The sequence below is a fragment of the Brachyhypopomus gauderio genome, chromosome 10, assembly GCF_052324685.1.
Source record: "Brachyhypopomus gauderio isolate BG-103 chromosome 10, BGAUD_0.2, whole genome shotgun sequence".
Lineage (NCBI taxonomy): Eukaryota > Metazoa > Chordata > Actinopteri > Gymnotiformes > Hypopomidae > Brachyhypopomus > Brachyhypopomus gauderio.
The window spans coordinates 183870-209368 of NC_135220.1; the positions used below are offsets into that span (position 1 = coordinate 183870).

Genomic DNA, 25499 nt, shown 5'->3' on the forward strand with positions numbered 1-25499 from the left:
TGTAATGAAAACAACCTTCTTGTTTTATCTTCTGCAATCACTCATTACCTTTCTTTTTTAATGCACGTTTACAGCTGGACATAGTTATTAATGTTATGTTGTGTCAGACAAGTGTTAGTACAAGATCACAAAAAATCGTTATAACGTATAAAATGATTAACATGTGGTGTATTCTTTATTTTCTAACTGCAGTAGAACCCCATGGATAATTCCCAAGGGCAGAAAATGAGACTTCTTTATGGAGTCACTCCAAAATGTTTTTCCAAAATGGTGGGCAAATCCATTCTGCTCCTGCCCTGGTGCACAGGTCAGAACAGTCGTGGTTGTTATGGGTTATTATGCATTAACATTATACAGCCTGGTAAACCACAGTGAGGTCTATGCCTCAAGGACATTAGTCCTGCTTAATTTAGACTGGTTTTCTGACCCCGAACATTGGGTTAACTTCATTTAGCCTGGCCAGGTTAATAACAAATAGTTTTGCCTATTCCATAAATTCTGTGATTGAACTATTTCCTCTGGAATAATGGCACATTTTTTTCTCCAACCCACACTATGTAATCAACAAAATCTCAAACAGAAGCAAACACATTCAAAAGCCATGTAACTTTATTTGTGGACATTGTTCCATAGACACTTCGGAGGTCTCTGGCTTGGAGAGTTCCTCTCCTCTCCGTCTCCACTCAGTTTACATTTTTCCTCTCACCATAAATAAAACAACTAAGGCAATAATCCACTTTAAAGAGCGTGTCAGTGGTTATTACCCTGGAGAGGCAGTTGTAAACACTGTTCGGCAACCAGCAGCCGTGTAAAAGAAAGGAGGTTAACTCCCGCATGGAGTAATCTAGAATCAGTACAGAGGACATTTAGTAAGAAACAGTGCCTTGTCCTCCTTCTAAGTCTTTGTCATGAAGTTGGCCTTAGAAAATACTTTGCAGATTCGGGGATGTACCTCTCCCTTGGAAGACTGGAAGGGAGGTAACAGAATACATTTTGAAAAGCATACAAGTGAAATAAATCAGACATGAAAGGGCTTGATGACATTACTTAGCCTACCTGGAACACGCTGGCTGGGGAGGGAGACTAAAACTGTTGCCATAAATTCATAAAAGAAGAAACAGCTGATGGACATCTGCAGATGTCATCCTGCGTGCTGTCTACAGCTATACTGCTTGACCAACGTTTTTGCTATTATTTCAAAGAACAATGGTCTGGTGGTTTGAGGTCACTCCAGAAAAAAAAAGATATGGATGCAAGGATTACTGGACCACTGGGAAGTCACATTTATGAATACTGCAGGCGCTGACGTGAGCTCCATGGTCCTCTCAACCATCGTGTTCCCACACGTCTGACACATGCCTCACAAATCCATCATCGGCTCGGAGTATAAACTGCCGGGGGATTTCTCAATCTGTAGCTCCCTGCCTGAGGTACTCAAGTGCCTAGTATTCTGTCCAATTTATCCACCATATTCTTCTTTCATAGTCCCTTATCAACCATGACACTTATGTTCTGATGTGCCTGCTTGCTTTTATGTGCTCACTTTGTCTTCGTTCCCTCATCACAAACAAACAAACAAACAAACAAAAACACCCCAGCAGGTTCTCAACATTGCTTTACTCGCTACGTTCACACCTCCTGACTCTAACCTTCTGTCACCTAGCTGGCCAGAGACCCTGTCGTGTGTCTGTATAGGTGGCACTCAGCATTCCTTCAGAAAAAAAACTGGCTAAGAATAAAGTCTGTTTCCAGTCGTATCTTCTCATGGAAACCACTGCCAGTTAGAGCTTTAGACCAGTGCAAGCACACACTTGCCCAACACAGAAAAGCAACGAGACAATAGTCAATCCCTTTAATTCCTGGTGTGGGAGAGACCAAACGTACATGAGATATTCTTCGCTATATAACCTACTTTCTACTGACATAAGGAAAACCTTCTAGTGTTTTGTTGGCATACGGACAAGAGGTATAGTAACACTATCACAATTCCAACTTCAAACGGAACATCACAGTGCCACAGGGCCAGAAGGGGCCCAGATGTATTTTAAGTTGCAAGAGCAACTTTTAATTTGAGGATGCAAAATAACACATGGAGAATCTTTAAAGGGGAAGTAAAGAATGAGGTACAAACATGTTAATGGATTTCTGCACATTTGTGGTAAGAACTATCACCACTGGTGCATATTCAACATCCTTTTAACAGATAAATAATTGAGTGTCACACAGACTCTCAAGGGTCCTGGAGTGATGAAGGTCATAGATGAAATATCAGTCACGGTGAAGTGCCGATGTCATGGTTCATATTCTCCGTATGTTTTCACACTCTTTCCTCCCCATTCACATTGTTTCCTCTGATTTCCGATCGGTTTGTTCAGCAGGGTGAATGCCCTCAGGCCGTCCAGCACCGTCTGATCACACAAACAGTTCGTGCTATGAGCGCTTCACAAAGCACGGGCTGGTATTTAAGGCCTGGAGTGCACAAACATATCCAAAGGCTCGACTAAGAGGAAATTGCATTAATCTGAAATTGGGTTGGAGCAATTTCCTCGGCCCTTTCTTAAAACAGTACCAGAGTGGGACCACCTCAGCTGTAGCTTATGCATGGGATGACTACCAGACCTCGATAGCCTCGGGGGCAGACAGACCCTCTTTCCATATGCTGCCTAATTGGTTTAATTACTATAATTATCTGCTGGGGGTTCAAATTGCAAAGGCAGGAACGATTAATGGCCCCAGGAACACATGTCGACAGCAGGAACGGAGGGGGGTGGGGGGGGGGGGGGGGAGCTGCAGTGCATGTTAGAGAACTGATAAAGTTTGAAAAGACTGTCACACTGTTTCATTTCTCAGGCACAAGAAAATCAAGACCAGAGAGAAATACTATAGAAAAAAAAGTGTAATAGTATCGTATGGAGAAATATGAATAAAGATAGAATCAAGTCTGAACACAAGCATATTCTCATTACTTTGGCACACAGGTTACAGTGCTGCATGTTACGTTAATTAAACCCAGCTAACATGCATTAGGAAAAACGAACAGATATCCCTCGCTAATAGAGCAAGAGAAATTTGAAATTGGGCCAATGGCAGATTGGAAACGCTAACATGGAATTGGCTGTGAAATATATCAAGTGGTGCTTATATAGAAAAAGTTGTCTTAAAATATCTTCAGAAAAGAAGAAGTGAAAGTATGAAAGAAGTTTCATTTGCTTCTTTCAGAGACATACTATATTTCCTGGTTCGATGTAATAAATCAGAGGAAAATGAAAGGGTATTTGTACACATGAGACTTAATACATTTCTGTGATTTTGTTACATTGCAAACCATGATAGTGAAAGCCTTACAGAAAGAGAAATACATCAACACAAAGGGGAGTACTGTGAAACGAGAGAGAGAGAGAGAGAGAGAGAGAGAGAGAGAGAGAGAGAGAGAGAGGGAGGGACTATGCAACTATACCAAAGAACAGGCTGGGAAAGAAAGAAACGTGAGAAGAGAGAGTGAGAAAAACTGAAGGAGGAAGACCAATATAGTCCAAAATTGGAGGATGTGTTTTTGGTCAGAAACCCATCTCTAAAATTAGCCGGGATGTAAATTCCACAATGCTGCTAGTTTTCAGTGCATACATGAAAAAAGAGAGGACTACATGTAAACTACATGCATGAGCAATGTCGCACACAGGCAAAATCATGCAGGAACAGTAGCATGTTCACGTTTAATGTGTGTGTTGGGGGGGGGGAGGTGGGGGGGGGGGGGGCTGGGGGTAAGAGGTTCTTTAAGAGCAGGGCAATTTTCAAAACCACTAAAAAGACAGAGGAAACCTGAAAAATGAAAGCCACGGGCCCCACACAGTCCACAGCAGAAGCACAACCATGTGTACAGGGATCAGGGCCCTCGAGCCAGCAGTCCCCACACATGCTATTGTGGCTGGCAGTTTAAGCCTAGGGGGCTCGCAAACACACACCCCAACACACATACAGGGAGACGTCCATGGCGCACAAGCCACAGACATTAAAACTGCAAGCAGACACATACAATTCTGTTTACGCGTACTTACAAACGCATTGTGCAAAATGCCTTCCTTAATACATGAAAATGGGGCTCCTGGCTGCCTTTCGGACTCTTTTTCTTGCCGTCCTAACCATGGGCAAACAGAAACACATCTAACCACATGAGACACCCAGCACGGAAAAACAGATGACGGAAAATCTCAATGCAGGCCTGGTTTCGGGTCTCCCCCTCCTTCACATAGGAGCCTTTTTAAGGCCCCGAGAGAGGCACTAGGAAAAGCCACAACAGAGTCACACACACACACACAGAATGGGCAGAAAGAGGCTGGCACACACTTTGTTCCCAGGCTCCGTCTACCTGTTTGACTTTATTCATATTACGTCCTTTCTTTGTTGGCTTCCCCAGCTTACCTATTCTTGTGCCTAAATATTGACATTCCTCTCCTGACATTTCCACCTTATCTGAAGAACACATTAGTGACATTGTTACCTACATCATTCGGCAGCAGTTGATAAATGAAGTGGAGTGGGTTGCAGACACAAGGCTCTCCTCACCACGACCTCAGCAGGAACATGGTGAGACAGGGCCGACTTAACACTTAACAGGCTGAGTCCCCCTAGAGGGTCATGTGCTCGACCGTGAGATGGAGCTCAAATAAAAGATGGAGTTGAAATAAGATCTCAAATTAAATTTATATACACATTGCTTTCATACACATTCTTGAGTACTGTAGAATAAATTATTATTTGTACGTACATGAGAATTTGTGTTTTTTTTTTTTTTTGGTTGTTTGGGTCTTTAACGCAATTTTGTTCCACCTCACGTACCACATGTGATGTGAATGACAATAAAGTCTCCTTGAACCTTGATCACATTACCAGGGAAGTGTGTGGAATCAGAATAAAAATGTTCAATGATGAAAGACTATGGAGAATTTATTCAATAACAAATAAATCCCAGATCAACATTTAACACAATAAATAAAAGAAAATAAAATAAATAGACTATTAAATAAGGTACAAAACCATTGGGAAAAATCGAACTAAGTGAGAAGATGCCAATGTGGAATGCCGGTTTGTTTTGAACAGTATTTTGTTGTTTTTTGAAATTGTATTACAGTATGGCTGATGGCAAAGCAATATCAAACAAGGAAACTGATAAGACAGATATCAAAGACCGTGTTAGTTTCTTTTCATTTTCAGTGTAGGTATCCCCCTACATCACAACCACCCACTAATATACCATTACCACTCCAGAGACTGGCTTCAGGAGACTCAGTTTTACCAATCAGCAAAGTAGTTTACATGTGGAAATATTAACAATTTAGAGAGATCCTTAGGAAGGCACTACAGGGACATTTATTCTCTATTACAATCATGTGAGAGAAAAGAGAAATGCAGAAGGATCTTCCCCAATTAGAATGTTTTTTTACACTTTGAGACGATGGAAGGTGAAGCAGAACTGAAAGTAATCTAGAGAAATTCTACCATCATTATAACGCAAATAAACAGGAATGTGATGGTAAATCAATTCTACAACTTGGTCTTTCGTCTACATTTTTTGGTAAACACAATTGCTTGTCATTGTTTTCAATGTTTTCCCATTGTTAGGATTGTCATTTGGCCCACACATTACAGTCATAATTAGTTGGCATTACACTTGGTATTCGTATAATTTCATCTGATTCAACCTGACAACGCTGCAGTTATGCACGTCAAATTGTAACCTAAAGATATCTGGTTGCTTACCGTTTCCATTTGGTCATTATGGCAAGCAAGTGAAAGTCACGTCACCATAATGCTCCATAATGATAAAGGACGAACTATCGGATAGAGAAAAGCCCAACATTTAAAGCAAGTTGATTCATTCTCTGAAATTTCATATTTAAGTGCTATTTTTGCTGTGGTGTCCCTGGTCCTCAATTTTGCAGGAAATGAGATTTAAAGTTTCAAATTTCAAATGTGCCTAATGTTGCTCTCACTTTCAGACTGAAGAAGATTAATTAAAGACTTCAAAGCTCACAGCATTAAGAGCTCAGTGGTAATGTTGAGATTTGTTCACAACAGGCACAGACTCGGCCAGCCGTAGCCTCCACAGGGCTCTGAGGGCGGTGTCATCTTTATGCCCTGTAGTTCAGGACACGTTCTTATAGCCTGTGTTCCCCAGCCATCCCCTGCTGGTACGCCACACCCAACAATGATCACATCAGTCAGATCAGTTCTTCAGCAGGCGAAGTGGTTTGTGTAGACGGCCGTGCGCTCCTTCCAGCAACACCAAAAGCACAGACATGGAGCCGATGTACAAGCCAAGGTAATGGAAGGTCAGTCAAGTAAAGGGCCATCAAGCCATGGCAATGCCGTGCATCACACTATACAGTTGCAAGAACTATGTTCAGGTTTTTCAGAACAGAATCACTGAAGATGAAGTTTGAAAAGTGTCTGGCCAGGAAATCATGCACATGAGTAAACAAAATCAGAAAATAAAAAAGTTACTGTACTTTTTTTCCTAATAGGAAAAAAAAAATTGTAAAAATATATTTCTAATATACAATGTTAGATACATCATTAGCTTTTTTGTTTAGGCTGTCCCTTTACTCATCTCTCCCATTTTGATGTGAATGTCAAATCTGCTACATGTCTCTCTTGCTGCAAGTGTCTGTCTTGATCGGCTGGAGGGTTGCACCCAGCACAAGTGATGTCCCTTTAGCCCAAGTCCATGTCAGCTTTGAGTCCCATCGGTGAGCAGCCAGATAGTCCCTGGTGCCCTTAGCGAGCTCCAGAGATTCCGGGGACGCTTCACACAGCAAATACGCTCAGAGTACTCGTCTGGTCTTTAAGTCCCAAGATGCTGTAGGCAATTCTCTTCAGGTGTCCTGGCAACCGGACTCCGATGTTACGGATATCCCTGTGAGAAAGACACGAGGAAGAGTCAGAGAAAAACGAACAGGCCAATGCAACACTAGAAACATGTGCAGAATCTTTGAGAATCTCATCACATTCATACAATTTCATCTGTGGAAAAAGAGGACTGACACTCAAGTAACACTTGACAAATGATGTAGCCGAGTTTCGGGGACATTTTTAAATGAACAGCCTTGCTGCCTTTTAAAGGCCTTTCATCCCTGCCGTCAGGGTTGATGTAACCTCAGCCAGTGGAAGATTCGGAAATAGTTTCTGGCTTTTAGGATCGCTACCAGATGACAACAGATGGAACACTCAACCAGAAAATACAAGAACAACAAAAAAATTCTTCACAAACACATCAAAAGCCCATGACAGAGTTCACCCATCTTCTAAAAACACGTACGTGAATGGAGCAGGAGGTGACGAAACTCACGACTGCATCACTACATCAGTCACCTGCGTTCTCCTTCACCAGTGCTCCTCAGTAATTATCTGAGAGGTTTGACACACCTATACCTCTCCAGAAACACCTCCACGCCTCTCCTGGCTCTTCTCCAACCTCAAACCTTTCCAACGCCCCAACACCCCCCCCCCACACACACACACACACACACACACACACCTCGTTTGGAAGCCACAACATGGCCTCAACAGGGGAAAACCGAGGTTCCTAGTGACATTATGCACACAGCCCTCGACTGCTGCTGTGGCAAAGGGAGGGATGAAGGGATGAGAGGATGGAGGGATGAGGGAGGCATCGGGGGAGACGGAGAAAGGGTGGGATGGAATCTCGGGGGAACAGCAGCCCACAAACTACCACATCCAGGCCGTAGCCATAAAAATAAAAATAAAATAAGTAAAAAAAAAATGTCTCCTTTGCCACCATCTTTTCCACTCACCCACTCCTTTCCACTCAGCCTTGCCCTTTCCAGACACTGGCCGATTGTTACAGACTAAATAAGATGATGGCCTCTTACTTTCACAAGAGGCCGATCCTAAAGCGACTGTAAATGTCTCGCGAGGCGATCAAACAGTAATTACACAATGTGGTTTCTGTGTTGGCCAAATACACCAGTGTATAAATGGTCTAAGGCAGTGCAAGCTTAGCGCTGTACCCAGTGTATACGTTTAAGCCAAATTCAATTACTATGCCTCAAAAACAAATGTTTAAACATCCTTTAGAATTGAAAACAAAACAAAACTCCCAAGACATCATCTTTTTCAAATTACCCTGTCCATGTCAGTCAAGTCTTACAGCAAAGAGTCACTTTGATCATGGGCACTGTAAAAAGGAGTTCTACTAAATCAGTCGTGTTTATCTAATCAGGGCTTGATCGGGCCATGGATTCTTCAAAAATGTGCTTTGCCTGACATCTGTTGGCATCAGGATGTATTCTGAATGCCACGTTGCTGCACAGAACTGCATTTTCCTTCACATTTGTAATTCGTGCAGCTGTAGCAGCTACGTTTGGAAACCGAAGGGTTAACCGATACCGAGACTCATGGGTGGGGTGACTAGGTCACGTGCGGCCAAGGTGTAAAAGACGAGACGTCTGCACCCAAACGGACTTTGGTCCGTGGCTCACGAGGGTGTGCGATAAGTGGGCCGGTCGCCGACGATGGCCGCGTCCCCTGCAGGGGCGTCTGGTGCTACTCACTCGCTCTTCATCTGCAGCACTTGCTCCATGCTGACGATTCCCGCCATGCTGAAGTTGTCGCTGTACTGACTCATTTTGATGGACTCCAGCCACTCAGACACGGTCCTGAAGGGAGAACCGTCCGAGCCGCTCGTGCTGGGGAGCCGGATGGAAACTCTGGGAGGGACACGACACAAAAATGAAGTCAGCAGACCACACAGGGCCACATAGGTTTTTTGTTTTTTTTTTTTCATCCCTTTGTGGCGATCGCCCGAGTGGGAGAGACTCATTCAAAGGCAGAAAACCTGTTGGTTCAGTTGCAGGATCTGATAAATCATCTGAACTCGCCAGTTCTTGACTTGCTCGCACGAATGTGCACATGCAGCGCGACAATCGCATGCAACAATCTCTCGAAGGCGACGCACAAAACATCTTACACTTTCCCGAGCCTCAGTTTCACCCTGATGCTAGAATGGCACCGTATTTTACATTTAACCAAAGTTTCCCAGTGAGCATGTGAACACTTCCACATCCTTTATCTCCACGCAGAGCCGTGCACTCTGTTGGTAACATGTTCCTATAACTATCAGCTGTGCGGCAGACGCATACCGAGGATCGAAGTCCGCAATGGTCTTGAGGGAGTCGGGACTCTTGAGCAGTTTGTCCAGCAGGCTGACGATGTCCTGGAAGCGGGGACGTTTGGATCGGTCCTGAAGCCAGCACTGCAGCATCAGTTGGTAGACGGCTGAGGGGCAGTCCATGGGGGCAGGCAGGCGGAACGCCTCGTTGATGGCCTTCATTACCTGGGGAGGAGGAGGGACACAAGGGGTATGATCAGATTGGAGGAGCTTTGTTCGAATGAAGACTTTGTTCCAGTGCAGAAAAGAGCGCGGACACTGTTCTGCTGTTCCGGGCTAGCCAGGCGTGGCCCAGGCCGTACCTCGTGATTGCTCATATCCCAGTAGGGCCTCTCTCCAAAGGCCATCACCTCCCACATCACAATGCCAAAGCTCCACACGTCGCTGGCTGAGGTGAACTTCCGATACGCGATGGCTTCTGGAGCCGTCCAGCGGATGGGAATTTTGCCTCCCTATGGAAAAAAAAAACCCCACAAAAACAAAGTGTCAGACCAGTCATTTCAGTTTGGAAAAAGACATTCAAGAAATAATAATAATGTCTAGTTAATGTGAAAATAAAGACAGCTGGAATTGAGAACAGCTTGTGCAAACACTCTACCAAAAATATTGCATCAAATTGCTAGGTGAACGCACACTAGTGGTGTAAGTGCCCTCGGGTTCGTCTTCCAGGACTCGGGACAGGCCAAAGTCGGACACTTTACACTCCAGGTTGGAGTTGACCAGGATATTGCGGGCAGCCAGGTCCCTGTGAACATAGCTCATGTCGGAGAGATACTTCATGCCCGCCGCGATGCCACGAAGCATGCCCACTAACTGACAGGAAGACATCTCCCCATCGTGGTCCTAGTAAGGAAAAAAGCACAAAAATGTTTTAGAAGATAAAGAATCCCACAGAATGTTTTTTAAAGTTGTTTATATTCCTTTGAAGCTGACACACTTGCCTTCAGGTATTTGTCCAGTGCACCATTCTCCATGTACTCGGTAATAATCATGGCATGCTTAACTAAACAAGCAAGCAAATAAAAACAAACAGAAAACACAGACGAGTATTAATTTTGCTTACCAAACAGAAATGCAAAACGGCAGAGATGCATCCAAAGATGATACTTACATTTGGTAACCACACCCTCCAGGTGGATGATGTTGGGGTGGGAGAACTGGCCCATGATGCTGGCTTCACTCAGGAAGTCCTGCCTCTGCTTCTCCGTGTAGCCTGGCTTCAGCGTCTTAATGGCCACCGCCGCCTCTTTCCGGCCAGGGATCTTTAGAATGCCACGGAAAACCTCTCCAAACTCACCTACAGCGTCGAAACACAGCCACCCCCATGCAAGGGAGCATGCGGGTGTCAGATAAAAACCACAAGCAGCTACCCTGATCTCAGATAGTTTCACATAAGGGCTATTAAGTGACATTTGGTGGGAGATCTTTGAAACCTTCTCAGATAGCATAGGGAGGAAACGGTAAACAAGGCACGTGGTCGAGCGCACCTGGAGATGTGAGCCACACTGAAATTCTAGAGTGGTCATCGACTGGCCGTGGGGGGAGGGGCGCGCGTGTGGGGTGGGTGTGGGGGGGGGGCGTGTGGGGGGTGGGTGTGTGGGGTGGGTGTGTGGGGGGGCATGGGAATCAGCTGTCGCACACAGAGAGAAACGTAAAAGAGGGCCGTGGGAAGGCCTGTGGGGGAGTTCACAGGGGAAAGGTGACCACACAACCCTAATCTTCTCATCTCAGGGTTGGGGAGGGCTGACCAGTGAGGTTTATCCTACACATACAGAGGCTTTTGTTTAAATTAGTTCTTGTATTTGGGAATTCATGCACATTAATACACTCCAGATTAATTGGTGTGTTTGTTTTTATTATTATTATTACCTCCTAATTTTTAAACATATGTTAGCATACATACAAATGGATCAAGGGTCATAGTGTCAGTTAAAAAACACTACTGACTTTGGTAATTCTGTCTTTAGTAAGAAAACAAAATGTGCCATTCTAAGAATACGCCCCAACATGCAGAGAAAGCATCAGATTCTGTTGTGAGCCTTATTTTGTCTGTCACTCCAGGCAGTCTGCACCACAGTTCTCAGAAATCTTCAAATAAATTATGATCATTGTGAACTGTGTGAGAGAGGCACCTTACTTTAGTCACAATCCTGGGAATGTACTAAACTGCTCATATCACTTTCTGAGTAGTGATTTACTCAGAATGCTCTCAGCACTCTACTGAATACCTCTCAGTAAAGGGTACTTTGAGCTCTGACCTAGCTAACCATTTTGTAGTAGAAGTACTTTTGTATATTACTCTGGATGAAAGGCATCTGTTAGATGTCACCAATGTAAAGGTATAGAAATGTTAACTTTCTCTTTGGTGATGTGACTTGGGACGGTACCAACCTGCTCCTATCACTTTCTGCTTGGTGATGTGACTCGGATGGATCTCACTGGCAAACTTGAGCACGGCCATGTTGGGGTCTTCATATGTATGAGGATCAACGTAGGTCTTCAGAGGCTTCAGTTGCTCTGGAGAGTACAGGACTCACAAAGATTAGTAGAGAACAAATGACAAGATGAGAGAAAATCCAACAGAAAGTGTCAGAGAAATAAGGAGAGAGAGAGAAAAAGAACAACAGAAAAATAAGTGAAATAGTTTCTTATATTAACCTGGGCTGGAGAAGTAGGCGTCCTCTGGCCCTTGCCGTGTGTGAGAGTTTCTTCTGCTGTAGAAGCAAAATGCTTCAATGAGTGGTAGGTTTTTTCTATTGAGTTTTTTTTTTTTAGCAAACCAAGACATTTCTTTTCAGACTTGGAGCTTTAAGAACGGGGACAAGCTCCGGCTCCATTCAGTCGAGGAGCACTTTGATAAAAAGCTGTCTGTGTTTGCCAAGTGGTGACAGGGGTCTGGGTTATCGCAGACAACATATAAGGGCTTGGGTCACCTTCAGAGAGCCGCTACAGTCGCTGCACTGAAGAGAACCAAGCGCCACTTATCGTGCACAATGCGCGGCCCCGATTCATTTAGTTTCAAACATGCTTCTCGTTAAAGCACACTTATTGAGCGGTGACAGGCCGCATTCAACGCCGTGCCTCCCGGGATATAAAGAGCGAGAGAGGGCTCTGAGAACGGGGGACACTGAATGGGGTTCAGACATTTTGAATCGTTCACAGAGAAAATGGAGGTGGGTGAGGGGTGGGGTACTACAGAGGTGAGTGAGGGAGACCTCCAAAACCACAGTGTGTGAGGGGAGTGGGTGAAGGAGACCTCCAAAACCACAGTGTGTGAGGGGAGTGGGTGAAGGAGACCTCCAAAACCACAGTGTGTGAGGGGAGTGGGTGAAGGAGACCTCCAAAACCACAGTGTGTGAGGGGAGTGGGTGAAGGAGACCTCCAAAACCACAGTGTGTGAGGGGAGTGGGTGAAGGAGACCTCCAAAACCACAGTGTGTGAGGGGAGTGGGTGAAGGAGACCTCCAAAACCACAGTGTGTGAGGGGAGTGGGTGAAGGAGCCATTTCTGACCGTTTGCGCAGGAGCAGGACGACCACCACGAAGAAGAACATGGCAACTCCTCCCAGCACAGCTCCGAGAATCACTGCAGTGTTCCCCGGGATCGGACGGACTGGAGATAACGAGAAGACACACAAACACACACGGTCAGGTTCTATAGGTCAACCTAGAGTATAATCACTATGCGTCATTTGATTACACACACACACACACACACACACACACACACACACACAAAATAAAGGATCTAAAGCTTTGGGCTCTGCTTCACCTTCTGGAAGTGTGGAAAACTCCTGCTCTACACTGTGGCTGCCAGGGAGACCTTCAGGCCCCAGAGCCTGGACTTTAAACAGATACACCGTAGATGGAATCAGATCAACGATGTGCACCGAGTTCTTCTCCAGGACCAGCACGGTGTACGTGGTGACCTTCTCGCTACGTCTCTCCTCATCTTTCTCCTGCAGAGGTGGGAGAAAGCAAACCTCAGGCTCTCCGCAAAACAAGTGAGGCTCACCGCTGGTCAGTCTGGCGAGAGTGTGTGTGGGAAAGGGCTCTGACCTTCCTGCGATACATAAGCTCGTACTGGGTGGTGCTGGGCTTGGCACGGCGAGACACGGACCAGGACAGGGACAGGGTCGTTGGGCTGCTGTCCACCAGGTGCATTGCGGTCACCTTCGGAGGGTCTGTGACGGAATGACAGGGTTTGTGAAGCACAACACAAAAGTATCCAAGACAACAAATCTTTCCTCAATTGAAAAGGGGGGGGGGGGGGGGGGGGGGGGGGGGGTGTGTGTGAGCTGGTGTGAAAGAGAGGACGCAGGAGGGGTGGAGGTGGGTGGAGGGGGTGGGGTTTAGCCTTTGATTGAGCTGTGCTGCAGACCTGTGTAGTGCAGGGCTGTATTGATGGTGCTGGCGGCCCTGAATGAACTGAGATGGGAGACGCCACTCCGTGCCTCCACTGTGAAGGTGTAGTTCAGATGCGGCTCCAGCTCGCTGACGGCGACGGAGGACCCCTTCAGGTCAGTGCTGCCGGGTTCGTATCGGACCTTCTCCCCGCAAGGCTGGCACGCGCTCCCATCGCAGCGCTCGCACACCACGCTGTAGGTGATGTCCGAGCGGCCGCCCGTGTCCAGCGGGGGGCTCCAGGACAACTGCAGCTTGCCCACGGCCATCTGGGCTGTGGTCGCCACCAGGTTTCGTGGCGGCGAGGGCAAACCTGCATGGCACAGGGAGACGCAAGGTGGCCATTAGGGGGCCCGTGCAGAACGCTCATGAGATGTTTAAACCTGAAGTCACGGACATGTGGCGTATATGTAATGGTTACGAAGAACATATCTCCTCACAGAGCAAATCTCATTAATCAGCAAACATGGATAAGGACAGTTGCAGTGACACTAGGTCAGGTGTGGTCATGCTGCCTGGCCTTACCCGAGCAGGCCGCTGTCGGTGGGTCATCCGGGGCTCGGAAGAACTCCTCTTGGCAAGGACAGCTCAGGGCACCATGGCCGGAGCGCTGGGTCCTCTTCGGGCACGGTTTACAGGCCTCACTGGACACTATCGCTTTGAAGAAGCCTGGCTTGCACTCTGTTAACAGACCAACAACAGGCAACACTGGGATGAAGAGCAGACAAAAGCATCCAGCAATGATGCAGCTTAGGGAGCGTCCATTAAGAACTCAATAGCGTAGGACTTTGCTAATTCAGCCTCTTTTGAAGTGTGATCCTCCCCCCCCCACCCCCCACCGACCAGACTTTCTTTTTGAAGGAGAGCGTAAGAGTGTACAAAGCTGACCAAGTAAGGCTAAAGCACCATGTTCAACCTTCTCTCTTTTTCTCAGCATACAGGACCAGTCATCCCACATTCCAGACTTTGTCATCAATGCTTCACAAGGGAGACAACAGAACAAGCCAAATAAACCCAACGGACATGCTGAACACTAGATCTGTCAACAGTCAAAATAGGCGTGAGAAAAAAAAAGCTTTTGAACAAACCTTCTTCACGGATGTTCTACAACTCATTTATTCATGCAGGAAGCGTATAGAGGTGGATCTTCAATACCACACTGAAGTCTGCTACAAATATAGCATGACTTGATTGACAGGAACGGCATCGGATTTACAAGCATGACTTCAGCCATACAGCTAAACACAAAACCGTGCAAACAGGAAGTCAAAGATCACTTCTCAATCGATGAACATTCCACGGTGTCCAGCTCACATCACTCCTGTGCTCTACACTCCCAGAGTGTCGAGGTTTCTGTCTCACGCTTTCTCAGAGATGTGTACAGATAAGAAGACGAGCAAGCACATAGCACAGCAGATACCAACTATCTCTATCACTGTACAAGAATGAGACTGCATGGTTAAGTCCCTTTACACAATTCTGTTTGTGTGCAGGTTTGTGTGTGTGTGTGAGAGAAAGAAAAATAGATAGTGAGTGAGTATGTGTGTGTGTGTGTGTGTGTGTGTGAGAGAAAGAAAGATAGATAGTGAGTGAGTATGTGTGTGTGTGTGTGTGTGTGTGTGTGTGTGTGTGTGTGTGTGTGTGTGTGTGTGTGTGTGTGTGTGTGTGGTGTTAAAAGAAAGCCAGAGGTGCAGCAGGACTAAAGATAAAATATTTGTACAGTCAGTGGTGGGTTCACTAGAAGGTCAGTTCAAGGACACTTGCCAGAAAGAAAAACTTTATTTTTATTTAATCCATCGGATTCTTTCAAAGCTCATGACAGTAACAAAAGAAGTCCACTCTAAATCCACATTTCCAGTTCCCCGTGGTTTTGTTTAAATAGCTGTTTTGCCAACAATATTAATTACTAAGTATAGTTTGTCTTGATTCTTTAGTGCTTTATATCAGCTGCGACGATGAAGTGGACTGAGCCACTTGCTTAAATAGGAGGGTTGTAGCAAAAGTATATATTTCCTCAAGTACATGAGGACACACACTCTCTGATTTCACAAGAAAGCCTTCAGCATGAAAAGAATTCAGTGTGTCAAACCAAAAAGCCAGCCGAGGCGTTTCCCGTTCCTCCTTTCAAGTCAGCTCCCCGTCTTCTGTGCCAGCTGTTGCTGAGACTTTACTACGACTCGTCAGGGTCGACCCTGTGCCGAGGTGAGGACAGAGAGGGAGGCAGAGGGGAGACGCACAGACACAAGGAGAGAGAACGGCTCCTGCTGGGAGGAAAGGGGGAGGAGGCCGGAGAAGAAAAAAGAACTCCCCGATTCACCGATACAGGGGTCGAACAGCTGCTGCCATGAGCCCTGAACCACATGCCCTCCACCTCGGCCCCCGCCATAATCCCCCCCCCGAATTCCTGGGTCCCGCCACTCGTTCCTGGCCGCATGCGAGGGTCCAGCGCGGGCATTCACAGGCCCTTTCAGCCCAGACAACAGGCACGGAGCACCGCTCCATTCAGCGGGAGTGAAAACACTTGTTGCAAATAGTGGAGGTGCCACATGCCACGTGAATAGACGGGCTGGCTTCTTAACGACGTGGGACAAAGATCGGCCTGCGTTTTTTTTTTTTTTTTTGTCACAGCGGTACGTGGAGGCCTTACAGTGGAGTCTTTAACCCCATTCTCTCAAAATGCACCGCAGAGCACAAAGCGAAGTGTTTCTAAGGCATTCGCTCCAAAAGGAGCAGTCTCAGGAAAGACCCACATTCAGCTCACGTCCAAACCCACAAATCAATGGCATTATTCAAGCTCAAACCCGCAGCACTGCACATTCTTTTTTTTTTTTGGTGAACTTTTTCACTTTCCAGAGTGCAGGAGGAATGTGGCAGTGCGAGACAGGCTTTTTGTCTTTGTGCACTGGACACAACAGGAAGCAGGAAGTGCAAGGCTGACGCTTGGCTTCCTTCCTACGGCGGCCAATCAAAGCGTGAGCTGGGGTGAGCTGGAGAACGTTACCCCGAGTCTGGAGAGAGGAAAAGGGAACTGGATATGTTGGCAAAAATGCAAGGAAAGGTCAGAGGAAAGTAAGGACGTATGACTTTTGAGGAACGGCGATTACATTTGTGTAATGAAGCTTTTCTGGTAGGAGGGTGATACGTCTCTGCACTCTAGCAGGCCCCTGGTCTCCGTTGTTTTGCATCAGGGGATTAGGCTTTAAGAGGCTCTGAGTGACTGTTTGTTTATTGTGAGAGGAGCAGAATCCTGTTCTCTGGCCCCTCTGAGGTCTGGGAGCTGCGTGGGCCGAGTTGAGTAGTCAGGCCGAAGACGGACGAGCGGGTGACATTAATGGATGGATGCATGGATGGATGGATGGGCAGGAAGGGTTGGATGAATGAGTGTATACATGCTGGCTGGACAACAGGAATCCCTCCAGGACAGGAGTTACACGGGAGGGTTTCGCATAAGAAAAAGAACGGAAAACAAAAGCCCCAGTCATTTGGTCCTGGGCTCGGAAGGACTTACATGTGGCCTCAGGCAGCAGCGAGTTAAAGTGTCCTGCTCCACTGGGAGCTGATGGCCAAGTAAAACAAACACAGCACTGGAGGGAGTGAGAACAGCAGCCTGGGGCTCGTTACGTGGGGGGAGGAGGTGAAAAACCATAGCATGGCCATTGGGGAGAAATGTGGGAAAAAAGAAAAATAAAAACAAGAAAAAACCAAACACACACACAAGAATGAAGATTCAGACAATAAACAAAGATCATAATCACAAACGTTCAGCAGCCGTCCGTTGAAGAGATGAAGAAGCCTTCAGGAGCTCTTTATATTTGTGTGCTTGTTCCTCTCCAGTTCTCCCCTTTCAACTTCTCAAACAAGATCAATTTCTGCTATATGGTAAGCACAGGAGTTCCTGTTTTTTGAGCAGGTCTAAAATAAAGATCATGAAATGGTCATGTGGTCAGTGAGGACAAAGCCTTTGGAAGTGGGGGGGGGGGGGGGGTCAAGCTGGAGGCACTAGGTATGGTGAGAGCATCAGTCCAAAGGATTATTAGCCCAATGGACCAGCTAAAAGAGAATTACATCTATGCTTTACAATTCCTCTCAGCCTTTCATCTGGTCGTTAACAGACACAATAAATGCTCTAATCCTTTTCTTTTGGCACTTTTCACTCCGTCTCAAGGAGAGGACAGAAGGAGAGGCAGAGAAGATGAGAGAGAGAGAGAGAGAGACAGAGAGAGAGAGAGAGAGAGAGACCAAAAGGAGATTTGGAGGCGTAGACAGTAGGATTGGAGGATTTTCTCATCAACATAGGAGCTACACACTAACTAGGGATGTCAGATTCACAACTGAAGCCACAAGTGGTTTAGACGAGGTTGTCAGAGCTTCATTAGAAATAAAGTTTTATTGCAGCTTGGATAATCAGATAAGAAATCGATTTGGCTCCGGTGCCAATGTCCACTGATTCAAGTGGTAGTTCAACACTGCTGTAGCTCCAGTTTCAAAAGCACAATCAAACTAATAAACAAAATTCCTCAAAAGTTGGAAAATAAAAGATGTGAATGAAGCCAGGGAGGGAGTTCAACAATAGAAATCCCTGAGCTGACGGGTTGGAGGGTCAGAGAGGATTAACAGGCCTCCGGTTTCCGCTGTAGCTCGTCCTGTTGGGGGGACCTAGTGCTGACGTGGGGGCAGAAATGTGCTGACCTCACACCCCAAGAGCACAATAAAATCAACACACACACACACACACACACACACACACACACACACACACACACACACACACACACACACACACACACACACACACACACACACACACACAAATTCTTCTAAATTCACATTTTACATACATAAAATATGATTCAAAAGGACAGTCCTTATAAAACATATAAACCTCATAGGACAGCACTGACACACACACACACACACACACACACACACACACACACACACACACACGAGAAAGCAGAAACAGCTGATGAGTCAACACTGCCAGATTTTCAACAGTTCTTCACGGCTTTAGTAGGTTGGGAAGAACCCAACACTTCCATCCTTATGACTCATGTCCTGATTGGGAAGTTTATTTGCCATCCACCCTGTTTCTTCCAACAGAACGGACTCCAAAGGAATGCATGTTCGTGTATTAATCATCCCGAGTAACACAATGAGATGATAGAAATCGCAATAAAAATGACCTCTGCAATCCTTTCCATACTGTTTGATATGAAAACTTCTCATCATGTTGGCTGGGGATTAAAGAAATCTGTCATAAGAGTTCCCCTCTTTAGCTCAGGGTTAGAACAACATCACCATTCTTCTGCAAGTGGTAGCCTTTCTCGTAAGTAAAGATCTTAAATATTGACAATAACAATGTAACTATAATATAACGAAAAATATGTTAACGTAATTGAGCAGGTTTAAAATAATTGAGCAGGTTTTGAGCATCTAAGATGACTCAGGCTGATCCAGAGGAGAGCCTTAGCCCGAGGGAGAGGTGGGAATCTTACAAGATCTTCAGATCCTGGGATTTCAGAAGGCGACCAAGAGTCGCTCCATTGCTTCAGTGTTCCTCTCACGCTCACCTCCGCAACCCTTAGAGACAACGAGCTTTGTGGTGTGGGAACCTCCGCATAAGAGCCCAGCATGCAGGCTGCAGTAAGAATGACATTCAAGGCTGAATTCGTTCTCCTCCTCGGATGGTGTGAAGCTGCAGGTCTGGTGCCACACGCCTCCAGGACAAGCAGACTGCAAAGACCTCTGGGATGTGCCCCGAGACACACCAGCATGAGTACGCAGTCAGTCGCCCATTCACTTAAATTAGGGAGATTTAAAGCGAAGTTTACAGTCGCGGTCAAACATCTAGAAATCCAAACATACACTCACGCTTTAATTTATGAAGACATGCATTACCAACACATCATGATTATCAAAGCTTCCCTGCAGTTTATCTTACATGAATCTCGTATAAACTTGGCGTGTTAGGGTTGGGGTTACTGTAAGCATCTTTTTAGTCCATGTGACATGTGGTGGAAGTTATTATTATTAACACCACACTATTTGACATTTCTAGGCATAATCAGCATAAATATGGCCATGTGAAAGTGCAGCGTTTGATACCCGCAATATCCAATACCCGCACTCTGAGCCAAAAGGAATCAGTGAACCAGCCAAAAACAATAACAATACATGGTGTCTTGCAGCTTGCTAATTTTGGAAACTCTATAGCTAAACTCCTGATGGAGCCAGAAGAACTAAAGAAACAACGATGATGTGAAGACAGGCTGAGGCGGTTGCCATACTCTAGACTTTCAGGTCATGCTAATTTTACAAGCTATTAGCTCCTTGCACGTATTCCCAAGAGGAACCACTTTATGCCTTTTGTTTGCTGCCAGCAGTCATATAATTTTATTAGTCATTGCAAAACCGTAGATAACGCATACCATCTCAGCATGTCCCGCATACTGCACAGAGCTCAGAAATAATCTTCCGACATGTTCAGGCCCATTTTGAGGGCATTTGAATGGATTGCATGCATTTGAAGTCTTGGGACTTTGCCACTGTGTTACTGCAACTCCATAATGGTATGCAACTTATTTTAAGCCAGCAGTCAGTTTCGCTACATTCTTAAGATGTTAAATATATGGGAATGTTATAGTTAATAGCATAGGTGAGGCAGTGATTTTGGAACAACATGTCAGGCTACAAAAAAGTAGGACTGCACTGTTTATTTAACTACGTACATATGGTTAAATGTGAGCACTTGTGTTTTCTTTCTCTTTTTTTAGTACCCATTTTCTGTTACAATAATATTTTTTATGTCTAAAACGTCACAAAAGTACAGCACTAAAGAGGAGAAATATTCCAAGATAATAAAGTCACAAAACAAAGACATAAGACACAGGCATGATTACAAGACCAAGCTGAATGCAAAACCAGCCTACTCACTGTTCCTATCCACACCCAAGTCTATTATACCCACACACTCACTATCCCTGCATCAGAGCTCAAACCAAGTCACCAATCCATTTAGATTCATCCAAAAGAGGAGAAAAATAATCAAATTATAGTTAAAGGCCTCCTTTAACTGGGGAAAAAAATTAAAGCCTGCGAGATCCCAAGGCCAATATGTCTTGCCACTCTCTTTTCCACACTCAAACACCTACAATATGTCAGCCAACATCCTTTGGTGGCTTCCAAAAACTATAGCTATTTGTTCAGCTCCGCATCAGAAAGTTTTCCGGCCTGCGACAGGGCGTGGGCAAACGTTCCCCTGCACAATCTAAGCAGTGGGTCAGGCAGCAAGCTTTTGTGTGGTCAGCTTAGGTATGTGCAGTTTCTATGCCAGGGAAGATTATGAGTGTGCAAGGGTGTGTTTTATGGTGGAAAACTGTGTCAATGTCAACAGTGAACTGACTTAGGAGTGCGTGTCTGAGCTCACCGCTACCTTTTCCCTAGCTCATTTGACCATCCTCATTGGCTGAAAGCCGTTTCACTCCTCCTTTTATCCAGGCCTGCTTTCTTTTGCCCTCCACCACTTGCGCTCCACTGACTGTATATCCATCATCGAGGGTCAGCTCTGGCCTGGAGCTCCAGGGAATTCCTCAGGGCTGCAGTAATCAGGGAGGCTCCCTGGTAAACGTGGGAGGAATGCAGGGCAGGAGGAGGAGGTACGCAGCACTGATAGCTGGAGTTGAACACTACACTGCATTGCATTGTTCTTCTACCTTAACATTCCATTCCCCAACCTTTCCACCATCCGCTCCCTATCAGTTTGCCTCAACCTCCATCTCTCCATCTCTATCTCTCTCTTTCCCCCTCAGCTCTACACCTGTCCTCTTGCTTTTCAGTCTTTAAATTGACATGAACCAATATTAACCAATTGATACAGAATAAAAATAATAACCTGTCTAAATTATATTGGATCCTCTAAGGAACTTTTTTTTAAGACAACAGTTTACTCTCACCATAGAAAGTTTGGCAGTGTACCTGTCTCTGCAGGAGCGTGTGTTATAGTGGAGGCTTTGTTAAAGTGCTGGCGTTTGAAGGCATTTGTAGTGGAATGATTCAGAACAGGCCCTGGCATGCTAAGACTCCTGTGCACATTTCCCCAGTCACAGAACACCTGAACGTCAAATGGCAACACTCTAGCCAGTGTTGCAAGATAAAGAACAGAAACCCAGACAAGAAAGAAAATGGTCATACACATACATATGGTCACGGGAGAGAGAGAGCCATGCACGCTTTTTTTTTCTTCCACAGTCAAAGAATGCTGAGGTGAATTAACTCAGATCAATGCAAAGGGGAAACACATTTCAGAATGCAGGGTAAACTTTACTTTCTGGTAAAGCACACTGGCAAAATGGAGGCTAGAGGTATTGCTGAATTCATTTCAAAAAGTGGAATGAGCAAAATTAAATTAAGTCGTGCCTCTTATTAATGGATGACAGCTGTCTGGAACAGGTCTGAGAGTAAGAGCACTTAATTACATAAGTCACAGAAAATCATTGTTCATTTTTTAATTGTGTTTTTAGCTTATTGTACCATGGAGAAAAACTTCAAAATGTCTCATGTGCTGCTAGTTTATACATGTTTACCCAAGGGGATATTCCACTATGGTGACACAAGCTCACACCAGACAAAAACTTTTTTTTTGGCATATCCGTTTATAATTACAATTCAGTGTATAGTGAATTGTAATTATAAACAGATATGTCAAAAAAATGTATTGTACTATTTCCAATATAAATCCATAGCTCCATCTATTGCTTAATTGATAATCAAACTTCTAAGCAAACTCCCCCCCCAGGCAGAGAGTGTTTGGGGCAGAGAGTGTTTGGGGCAGAGAGTGTTTGGGGCAGAGAGTGTTTGAGTGGGACAAAGAGCCCATGTCTTACCTTGGCATGCACCGCCCACATCTTCATATCCACGGCGGCACTGGCACTGGCCCACCGGCACCACCCATTCTCCATCCGTGGTGCAGTAAATACGTGGTTGTTCCTCACTCTGAGCGTTTTCCACACAGGCGCCAGCCACCTCCCGCAGGGCCTGGTTTTCCCCTCCAGCCACAGTCTCGGGGAACGCCGCCAGGCTCTTCACCGTGGCCGGGCATGTTTTGTAGTACACCTTGACCGAGTAGACAGCCACGCAGGCCCCAATGTCCTGGAAGGCGAGGTACAAGCCCCTCCGGGAGAGGTTTTCCACCACCCGGGTCTCCACGTTGATCCTCATCTCGCCGATGCCGGAGACCTCGTCCGGCGCGATGGTGGCCACCTTGCGGAACTGGCTCTTGCGGAAGCTGGTGCCGATGTCGGCGTCCGCCTCAGAGGCGTACAGGTTGAACGTCTCTTTGCAGGTGAGCGGGTCGGCCCCAAAGGAGTTGCAGTCCCGCACCACAAACCGCATCTCCACGAAGACCCGCGTGGCGGTCGGAGGGCGCTGTATGAAGGTGGTGCGTAGCCAGTTGTCCTGCTCCCGAGCCTCCACGTTGCAGATGAAGTAGTTGTAGAGCAAGGAGCCATTCACGGCCTGCTGTCCTATCTCCCACTGCAGAGGAAGAGGAGGAAAAAAACGATGAGCACAAGTGAAGAAGAGTCAAAACCAAATTTTGTGGAGGAGCAACTTCTCGGGGCAAAAATAACACTAAATGGCTCCAACATGGAATTTTAAGTACTACTGAGGATACTGGTTCATTACCCATCATCCCTTGGCAAAGAACAGCACATCCATAATACCCACTACTGTAAATGGACTGATGTAACTCGATGTAATGCGCATTTCTTTTCAGAAGCAGTGTTTGTGGGCTTTTCTTCTGCATGTTGCCACCATGCTATTAATTACAGGAGAGGTTTGTTATTATCCCAGTGTGCGGCACCACTGTAAAACTGTACCACACTGTTGTCTGTGCCACACAACTGCAGAGAGGCCGTTTCTTTAAAAGCTAACTCCATGCCTTAATACATTTTATCACTTGATTGGTTCCCCGTAGCCTCTTTAACTGAACAGAAGCTCATTAACAGTCCAATTAAGCTTCCATCGGATCCAAAAACGCTGACTGTTCTCTGTCTAAATGCTCCAAGACACACAGCTGTCTACAATCGTGTGTCTACATATTCTAGACAGCACACCTTTCTGAATTGGTTAATGAATATATGACGGAGGCATGCCTTCACATATTTTCCAGGTAAGATAGTGATCTGAATTAAGATAGGGCATATAGGGACGTGGTTACATTTAAAGACCAATTTAAAGTATATATGTGTTTGTGTTTGTACACACACGTGTTGGTCTGGATGTTTACTCGGCAAAGGTTTCCATGAGCATTTAAACAGGAAGCGACAATAAAACTGCTACATTCACATGTTTCAAAAAGCGCCACATGCGCCTAACTTTAAATGTTAATTACACCCTTAGTTATACAATCCTGAAGACAGGGCTTTAAAACCGCACAAGGCCACAAATATTCTTCAGCAGCAAACTAACTGCAGCCCTCCAGACGTTTCTAGGAGCAGTACAGACATGTCGGGGAGCCGGAACGGTGTTTCATCACATTGTAGAAACCTTGTAGATGAACCCAGTGAAACTCTGAATGTTTGATTGTGTTGTAATAAATGATCCAGGGCATCTATGTGATGAAGGTGGGCTACATCCCCGACACTCACCCCATCTTCATCGGGCCACTTCAACCAGCCCAGCTCCCCTCTGGACTCCACCATGTCCAGCAGCACCTCTGTGTTAAACACACATAGAGATCATGTTCACATTTCAGGTTTTACCTAAACACGCATCGTATTCAAGCAGCTGACAGCGTATGAATTATTTTAAATCAGTGAACTTTATGACTAAGTTCAATGAAATAAATTATAGTAATTTTATGCAGTTTGAAAGATACTGTGAACCCGATGTCACGCGTCTTTAAACCTGTGTTTAAACCTCAATTCCTAGTAGGATCAGTACCCTTATTAAAGTACAAATCACACATCACACACATCTCGTAAAATATGCCAAGCAATAACTTTTAAACGGTGTTTACTATAGTTCATTTTTATACTGACAATCATTAACAACGTGGGTACATTTGACATTTACTGGAATGCTGGCCCTTCTTAAGTGCCCGGTAACTTTTAAAAGATTTTTTTACTTCCCCCCCCCGAACAAATAAAAAAACAATAAAATATTGTGGTTGAAAAAACAACAGACAAACGACAAACGAGGTTACAACGAGTTCACAAAAGTAGCGCATGGAAGTTCACGCTGCTGTATTTTGAACAGCGTATCGCACTCGGTAGATGTGAGGCACGAGAAAAACCTGTTACTTAACATTACTGCATTGTCAGAGCTCATACGATTAGAAAACTTACCTTCTTTATTTTGAAGAGAAATAAATACACAATTTATAAATACATTGACAAACAAAATTCGCTTCATCCGACAGTAATCCATTTTCTTTCAGGAGTTAGTAAAGCGCTCCAAGGAACTCCACACTGGTACTAGTTCCTACACCAGTTGCGCTCTCATTGAGAAACGCTGTGTGTCATAAGCCCCGCCTACCGGAATGTGGGGAACGTCCTTATTGTAGTAGGTGTGGCCACAGTTTTCCCACCCCCAACCTGTCAAAGTTAACATGTCTGTACAATTGACTTGTAACCTATTTCAAGCTGTCAAAACTGCAGAATAGTTGGTCAAAAGTCTTTAATATCAACATCTGAGTATCTATCTATCTATCTATCTATCTATCTATCTATCTATCTATCTATCTATCTATCTATCTATCTATCTATCTATCTATCTATCTATCTATCTATCTAATGTCTCTCTCTCTCTCTGTGAGAAAAACATTTGAACTGCTGTTCCTACTGTATGAAGGAGTCACAGGATTAAGGGGGTGTGCTGGTGGGAGCTTGAACACAACTGAACTCACAACAA

At 45.3% G+C, this 25499-nt stretch overlaps 1 protein-coding gene across 1 annotated transcript; it reads right to left on the reverse strand.

Annotated features, from left to right (window-relative positions):
• Nucleotides 1–4926: 4926 nt before the first annotated feature.
• Nucleotides 4927–25091, reverse strand: epha2b (eph receptor A2 b). Its single transcript, XM_077018398.1, has 17 exons — nt 24935–25091; nt 24236–24303; nt 22472–23120; nt 14115–14270; nt 13567–13902; nt 13245–13369; nt 12958–13144; nt 12699–12798; nt 11846–11901; nt 11579–11704; nt 10299–10484; nt 10129–10190; nt 9821–10030; nt 9490–9639; nt 9159–9352; nt 8571–8726; nt 4927–6913 (listed from the first exon to the last, which is right to left on the reverse strand). The coding sequence occupies exons 1-17, from the start codon at nt 25014–25016 to the stop codon at nt 6805–6807; spliced, it is 2952 nt and encodes a 983-aa protein (XP_076874513.1). The 5' UTR covers nt 25017–25091; the 3' UTR covers nt 4927–6804.
• Nucleotides 25092–25499: the final 408 nt, after the last annotated feature.